Source organism: Chionomys nivalis, chromosome 4 (assembly GCF_950005125.1).
Source record: "Chionomys nivalis chromosome 4, mChiNiv1.1, whole genome shotgun sequence".
NCBI lineage: Eukaryota > Metazoa > Chordata > Mammalia > Rodentia > Cricetidae > Chionomys > Chionomys nivalis.
This window is the reverse complement of record NC_080089.1, coordinates 102,728,681-102,736,353: the sequence shown is the minus strand read 5'-3', so window position 1 is coordinate 102,736,353 and position 7,673 is coordinate 102,728,681. Positions and strand designations below refer to the sequence as shown.

The window sequence follows — 7,673 nt, the reverse complement described above, 5'->3', positions numbered from 1 at the left end:
GGCAAAAGAAATAAAACCCCAAACAACAACAACAACAACAAATCCAAAACGTTGTAAGGAAACATGTTTGAAGAAATATTTTCCATCAGTTAAAAAAAAAGGGTACTTTTTTTTTTTTTTGAGTCCAGCCAACAGCTGATTTTAAATGTGAGAAGGCGGCATGGTTGGGTCATAGTGGACACAAGGTGCGATCGAGAGCAGGTAGGAAGAAGGCTCAGGCTCATTTTTGTTTACAGGCAGTTTGCACTTTTGTGTTCAAAGATCATGGAACAAAAATCATTTGCTGAATTAGCAGTATCTGGTAGCTCATGGAGAAGAGTGATAAACATCAATGAATTGTCACGGAATTATAACTACGCGGAGGAACAAGGATGACCTTAAATCTCTCGAGAGCGGTGGGCTGTAGCTCTCTGATCTTTCAGCCCAATGCCTGGCACCTAACAGGAATTTGGAGTGTATTTAATGACTGATTAGATCTAACAGGACGAAGAGGGAAGGATAATTGCAAATCACCGAGAATCCGCTGCGGGAATAAAGAAAGAGAACTCCATACGCCTCTTTTCAGGTTTTCTGGCTGTCAGTAAGCCATGAAAGTTCTAAGTCAGGATCCGGGTCTCTAGGGTGGCCCCAGATCTGCCATTTCCGGATAAATCCCCACCCACCCAGAGTACTTCCGGTCTCTATCGCTGGACGCGGCAGAAAGGTAAGTTTGCCTCTCAAGGATAAACATGGACCTTGTAAGTCATTCCTGACCCGGACGGAGGCGAATCCAGGCGACAGCAGCCCCTTAATTTTTTCGACACCTAACATTGTGCGGTAAACATTTCTCTCGTGAAGATCACAGGCCACCAACCTCTGGCGACGTCACTTCCGGTAACCTGGCGGTTGGCCAAATCCGGAAGTGACGTCAACTCCAGTTTGTTCCGGGAGGAGTCAAGGCTGATCTTCCCATTTCCTCATTTAGCAATTGGAGCGCTCCGGAGCTGGAAAGGTGTAGTGTCTTAAAAAGTGTTGGGGATTTGGCAACTGAAAAGGCCAGTTAGATTTCAACTCACCACAACGTAATTTTTAGTTACAAATAATCCCAAATGTACCGGTCATATTTATACTAAAAAAAAATTTCACCAAACGCTCAGCGTTTTATCTGGGAACTTTGATCTTGAGCATTCCTTTGTCCTGGAGTCAAATAGGGATCCTCTAGGCTTTTGCTCCTCTGTGAGATAGACTAAGTTTACCTAGAGCTGAGCATTGTGTGTTTAGCTAAGATGTGTTTAGGTCCAAACCCTTGGAATCTCTTACTTGAAAATCGGACATTCCAAGGTGGGTGCCCTGTATATTCCTTTCACAACATAGTATTTTTCTTTCTTTCTTTCTTTCTTTCTTTCTTTCTTTCTTTCTTTCTTTCTTTCTTTCTTACTTTTTTTTTTTTTTGAAAGTTGGCTGTGTGCTACATGGCTAACTGGCACAGGTCCGGAAGTTGCACATTATTTAGGAGGGTTAGTAAATTGTTACCTGGCGCTTTCTCTGTTGCACTGGACAGAGCATCAGAAAGCCTGAGGTGTCAGGCGAACAAGTATCAGCCCTCCACTGTCAGGGAGGAGTCCACGACTGATGCACGGCAGGGGTGTCTCTCCCACAGAACTGTACTTTGCAGGTTCCCTGAAAGAATTAGGCTTAATTTCATCCCACCTTGCAAATGAGCTCAGTCTGAGAAAAGATATACTACACACTTGAGAAAAACTAGCATCCCAATTCCTAGACTCCTTCCTCTTCTATCCACGCTTACCGATATAGCTGTCTTCCAGCATAATGGTAGACATTTATTCTAGTAAGTATCTTTTTTAGGGGCTTTAATCTATCTCAGTGGTAGAGTGCATACTTGTTACATGTAAAACCTGGGTTCAGTCTCCAGTACTCCTCTATCCCCAAATTAGATGTTTTTTTTTTTTTTTTTTTTTTTTTTTTTTTTTTTTTTTTTTAAACAGATGAGTGCTTTGGTTTCATTGTCCCTGTATAGCTGCCTGACCTTTACCCTAAGACCTTCTCTGTTTTTCACTCTGTCCAGTAGGAAAATGATTGTTTGGGCACAGTTAGGAGCCTGGCCTTTGCCTGCTCCAGCACTGGGCTGTTTCTGCTGTGAGTGGTGTAACTCAGAGCTTGTTTTGCTATTATGGAGCCAGAAAGGGGTGTTCCTGGCAAGCTGACCCTGTCCAGCTGTGTGGGTAGAAGGGCACCTTTCCTTGTGCTGTAGATTGAGCCTCATAGCACATGTCCACTTGCATATGACCAGGGGCTTGCCAAAGGGCTCACCTTGAGTCCAGTTTTGTAGCTACTCCTGATTTGTGCTCGGACCTTTTGATGAACTGGTCTTGAGTGCTGAGAATCCTCAGGTTGTGTGCACCGATAGCCGGTAACCTTTCTACACAGAACCAGCAGTCCCAGACTAGTCTTCTGAGCTAATGCAATAGAGCAGGCTAGAGGTCAGTGGGCTTGGGGTCAGTTGGCGAGACAACCAACAACCTTTCTCTCTTTTCTTTTCTTTTCTTTTCTTTCCTTTCCTTTCCTTTCCTTTCCTTTCCTTTCCTTTCCTTTCCTTTCCTTTTCTTTTCTTTTCTTTCTTTCAGTAGAAATGGTAAAAAGATAAGGCAGAAATGCCAGAAAGGGGCACAGTCTTGGTGTGAGAACTTAGAAGCAGAGGTGTGGAAAAAGGGTGGGTGGTGCAGGGGACCACTGGGAGGAATAGCTGCCTTTGTGAATGATTAACTCCCAGCCAGAGGAGGTGACTCAGGAGGAGGGTCCACGGAATAGGAACTTTGGACTTGGGACAGAGTGTCTAGAAGACTGGTGTGTGGCCTACAGAGGAAGAGGACGTGGCTGGGCATCAGGGCTGGGCTTGCAGGACTGGAGTAGTGTCAGGGTGCCTGCAGGCTTCATGGATTCTTAGCTTTCATTTCAGATGGCTCACTCTTGCAGCCATGGCTATGGAGTCCACCAGTCCTGAGGTCTCAGTAGGGTGGCCATGATGGTGGGGTTCTGCCTGTGGCCACACTCATTCTCCTCCCTCTCCAGGCAGCTATGGATACAAGGCTGTGCTGAGAGAAGCGGGGGCATGGCTGCAGCCCTCCAGGTCCTGCCCTGTCTCCTCCGAGCTGCGTCACGTCCTTTCCTCTGGGGTCCTCCAGTGGCCCGGATGTCCAGTGGTATGGCCTTGGCAGAACAGGCACGGCAGCTATTTGAGAGTGCCGTGGGTGCTGTGCAGCCAGGCCCCATGCTGCAAAGGGCGCTGTCTTTGGATCCTAGTGGCAGACAGCTGAAGGTGCGGGACCGGAGTTTTCAGCTACGGGAAAACCTCTACCTAGTGGGCTTCGGCAAGGCTGTACTGGGCATGGCAGCTGCAGCCGAGGAGCTACTGGGCCAGCATCTTGTGCAGGGTGTGATCAGCGTTCCCAAGGGGATCCGAGCTGCTATGGAGCATGCTGGAAAGCAGTAAGACTTTATGGGGGGGTGGAAGGTTCCTCTCTACTGCCCTTTGAAGGCAAACCTCTCTGTTTCTCTTTGGCCTCCCTATCTCCTGGGTCTGGCCTGGTTTCAAGATGGGTGGGCAATCTCTCTCATGTCACTCTCCCTGTACAGCCGAGAAGTCAGGTAGGAGGAGAGGAGCCCACGCCATCCCTTCCCTGTCTGCTCTCTCCTCAGAGAGATGCTGCTGAAGCCACACAGCCGCATCCAGGTGTTTGAGGGTGCAGAGGACAACCTACCGGACCGTGATGCACTGCGGGCTGCCCTGGCCATCCAGCAGCTGGCAGAGGGGCTCACAGCCGATGATTTGCTGCTTGTGCTCATCTCAGGTGTGGGTCCCAGCTGACAGGGGTGCCCCAAATACCAGATTTCTGAGAAGTTCATCTGAGCCTCCATGGTCTCAGGGCAAAGTTGGAACCAAGGGAAACAGTGAGGTGCCTAGAGGGCACCTTGTGGGTGGTGTCAGGGCAGTCATTTGTCCTGAACTTTGATGGTGAGGGCACACTAACATGCTAACACATGTCAGAACCTTTGGAAAATGTTGCTGTATGCAACTGTGTCATCTGGGCTCCACAAACTGAGTTTCCAGCCCCCACAGAACTCTATTTGGTTGTTTGCTGTTTTTTTTTCCTTGCTCTTCCTTATTCCATGCTTTAAAAAAAGTGTATAATTTTTTTTTTTTTTTTTGGTGCTAGGGATCGAGTTTAGGGCTTCACACTGGCTAGGCAAAACTGAGCTATATATATGAGCAGCCCTCCTAGCATCTTCTGGGATATGGAGTACCCCAGCTAGGGGAACAACTTCACTCCATGTCCACAGGGGGGCACTGCAACTCCATTGTCTTAGTCCACTTCCGTGCTTCTACCAGGTTCCCTTCTCCCCAACACTCTCGCTGCTTCTACAGGTGGGGGTTCCGCCCTGCTGCCTGCTCCTATCCCGCCTGTCACGCTGGAGGAGAAACAGATGCTCACCAAGCTGCTGGCAGCTCGGGGAGCCACAATCCAGGAGCTGAACACCATTCGGAAAGCCCTGTCCCAGCTGAAGGGTGGAGGGCTGGCTCAGGCTGCCTATCCTGCTCAGGTGCAGTCATCACTTTTTCTGCCAGCCCTGGGTTCCCCACAGGTGACAGGGAAATGAAAGCGAAGTCCAACGTACAAGTTGGCAGGGACCTCAACGGGGAAGTCCTGGGAGGAGGCCAAAGGTGGTGAGAGGGTAAGGAAGCATGCCAGGCGGTGTGCACCCAGGACCAGTTTGTTCGTAAGGGCCCTGGGACAGAGAGGAGTCAAGATTGAGCCTTATTTTGTGTCCTTTGTTTAGGTGGTAAGCCTCATCTTGTCAGATGTGATTGGGGACCCTTTGGAGGTAATCGCCAGTGGCCCTACTGTAGCCAGTGACCACAATGTACAAGATTGCCTGCAGATTCTCAATCGCTATGGTCTTCGTGCTGCCCTGCCACGTTCTGTGAAGACTGTGCTCTCTCGAGCTGACTCTGACCCCCGCGGGCCACATGCCTGTGGTCATGTCCTCAATGTGATCATCGGTTCTAATTCTCTGGCACTGGCTGAGGCTCAGAGGCATGCTGAGGTGCTGGGCTACCATGCCACAGTGCTGAGCACAGCCATGCAGGGTGATGTAAAAACCGTGGCCCAATTCTATGGGCTGCTAGCCCGGGTGGCTGCAGCCCGTCTCACTTCACCCATAGCTGGGCATCTTTTGGAGGAAGAGGCAGAACTCCATCAGCTGGCAGCTGAACTCCAGCTCCCAGACCTGCAGCTGGAGGAGGCTCTGGAAGCTGTGGCAAAGGCTAAAGGCCCAGTCTGCCTCCTGGCTGGTGGTGAGCCCACGGTGCAGCTGCAGGGATCTGGCAAGGGTGGTCGGAACCAAGAACTGGCCCTGCGCGTGGGAACAGAGCTGGGCACACAGCCACTGGGGCCTATTGATGTGCTATTTTTGAGTGGAGGCACTGATGGGCAGGATGGGCCTACAAAGGTGGCTGGGGCCTGGGTCATGTCTGATCTCGTCAGCCAGGCTTCTGCTGAAGGCCTGGACACAGCCACCGTCCTCTCCCACAATGACTCCTACACCTTCTTTTGCAGCCTCCAGGGTGGAACGCACTTGCTGCATACAGGGTTGACAGGGACCAATGTCATGGATGTCCACCTCCTGATTTTTCGTCCTCAGTGATAGCATAGCTCATATTTGAGAGTATATAAGGAACTTACAAGGGCAGGGTTTCCTGGGAATTTCCAAGGCTGGTTCCCAGGTCCTCGTTGTGTTTTAGGACTCCCTGTCCCCTTAGCCTGGCTCCTTTACTGCTCTACCCACATCCCTCGATCTTCTCCATATTCATTCCCCCCGACCAGATTCTTCCCCCCTACTTCCTGTCATGTCAGCAGGTAGCACTGAGGCCCAGAAGAAGCTCCTTGGCCCGTTCCCACTCCTGATTTTCTCCCCAGGACCCCATCTGTCCAGGTCTTAGCCTGTTTCTTTCATGGACTGAAGCTAGGGAGCCTGAAAATAAAAAGGAGCGTTGTGGGGGTCTCAGCTCATCTCTCAGTGTTTCTCTGGTGCAGAGCTTTGAGTAGCTGCTGGGAAGGGGACCATGGTGTGGTCCTAGCGCTGGTGCCAGTATCTCACAGGGTTTCTCACCCCCTCTCTGTGGGGCACACTCAGGGTCTGTTGATGGGAATCTGTGAGGGTTGCCTATGGCTCCTAGCAGCCTCAATGTGGGTGAGCAGGAGAGCTGTAAGGACTGTGACCTATTCAACCATGACTCCCTGTGGCAACCTGGCCGTGGTTTCTCCTCTCCTGCTGTAGCCTGGCTGGGTAGCAATTTTTCTACTTGCTACCAAGGATGTCCCTTCAGTATTTAGACCACTCTTAGCTTTCATCCTTTATCTTATCAAGGGGTTTCTTCAGGCTGCAGGGCATTAAGTTTGTTCTCTTATATCTGCCCCCTTTTTCCCAGGCTAAACATGCCATGTTCTGTACACGTCATGTTCCATGTGTTCTGGGTACCCAGCCAGGGTCCTGGTGCCAGCATTTCAGTACGTGTCTCCAGGACTCGAGCAGTAGGGTTCAACAGTCCTTCACCCCGTCCTGTCACAGCTGTCAGAAGTGAGTCCCTGGGGTTGGTCTGCAGCCACTGGTCTGGCTGCCATTGAGCTTCCTTGCTCAGTATCAGAGCTCTCCGTTGGCTTTCCTCACCGTGCGCCACGGCTCCAATCCCTATATGAGTGAGCAGTAGAATCACATAGGAATAAAAAGCCATAGAGAACAGTGAGGCCTGGGGCTGCTCCTATGGACCCCTCTTCCACTGTGAGGGTGTGTGGGGCCCTAGGTCAGAGCTGAGGTGTCCTGGGAAGAGCCACCCTTTACCATGGGCTCTGGACAGTCTGGCAAGCAGTTGGCCTATGACGCAGAGACCTAGATCCTGCATGTTCCAGGTATGGGGAGAGGGAGGCAAGGCAAGCTGCCTCTGAGGACCAGAGAGGTTTAGGGAAGTGGAATGGTGTGTACCATTTTCTTTCCTGGTGTAGAAGGTCAAAGTCTCAGGGGATTTTGTCTTTACACTGGTGTTCTGGCATCCGCTAGAGGGGGTCCTGTCTCTGTATGCTTGACCATGGGAATGTATACCTGTTGGACACCAAGTTGTAGGCAAGAACTTCAAGAGGAGAGGGCCAGGGACCAAGGACTTGCCTTTGTGTGGTGAGCATGTGGGCACAGGACACTGGTGTCAGAATGCATGTGCAGTCCCACTGGTGCTTTTCAGAGTAGGGTCGCTTGTGGGTATGGCTGCCACCATTGTCTGTTGAGGGTTTTACATATGGGCAGAACTTGCCGGAGCTCCCCTTGCCTACCTTTGTCCCTTTCCTGTATGCTTTCAGAGTCTGGGGTCTAGGGTCTGAATTGGGCCCCCTTAGAGCAAACAGTTGGTGGGCTTAACTCACTGTATTTGCTCACCTATCTATTTGGTCAGTCTAGATGATGAAAATATGCAAATTCCTCACAGCTAATGCTCAATGGGACCTTCTCCCCTCCATCAGTGTCAGTCATGTAGCTGGGCCTGGCGACACAGGCCTGTATATCCCAAGGTACTTGAGAGGTAGGAGGACTAGCCTGAGCTACACAGAGAATTCAAGGCCAGCCCAGGC

At 50.7% G+C, this 7,673-nt stretch overlaps 1 protein-coding gene across 3 annotated transcripts; it reads left to right on the top strand.

Moving 5' to 3' along the window:
- The first annotated feature begins 686 nt into the window (after nt 1-686).
- Nucleotides 687-6,442, top strand: Glyctk (glycerate kinase). Of its 3 annotated transcripts, none has more exons than XM_057767958.1 (5): nt 687-703; nt 3,070-3,486; nt 3,697-3,848; nt 4,424-4,599; nt 4,837-6,442. In XM_057767958.1, exons 2-5 carry the CDS (start codon nt 3,110-3,112, stop codon nt 5,701-5,703), a joined length of 1,572 nt encoding a protein of 523 aa, XP_057623941.1. In that variant the 5' UTR covers nt 687-703; nt 3,070-3,109; the 3' UTR covers nt 5,704-6,442. The 3 variants fall into 3 exon arrangements, with proteins under 3 accessions (XP_057623941.1, XP_057623940.1, XP_057623939.1); XM_057767957.1 differs by lacking the exon at nt 687-703 and adding an exon at nt 2,634-2,697; XM_057767956.1 differs by lacking the exon at nt 687-703 and having other exon boundaries at nt 2,908-3,486.
- Nucleotides 6,443-7,673: the final 1,231 nt, after the last annotated feature.

Bases quoted from the DNA above. Each gene is read 5' to 3' on its own strand.
- Glyctk (XM_057767956.1), top strand. From the start codon at position 3,020: ATGATGGTGGGGTTCTGCCTGTGGCCACACTCATTCTCCTCCCTCTCC. The intron at 3,487-3,696 runs GTAAGACTTTAT...CTCTCTCCTCAG, and splicing joins ATGGAGCATGCTGGAAAGCA to AGAGATGCTGCTGAAGCCAC. The intron at 3,849-4,423 runs GTGTGGGTCCCA...CTGCTTCTACAG, and splicing joins GCTGCTTGTGCTCATCTCAG to GTGGGGGTTCCGCCCTGCTG.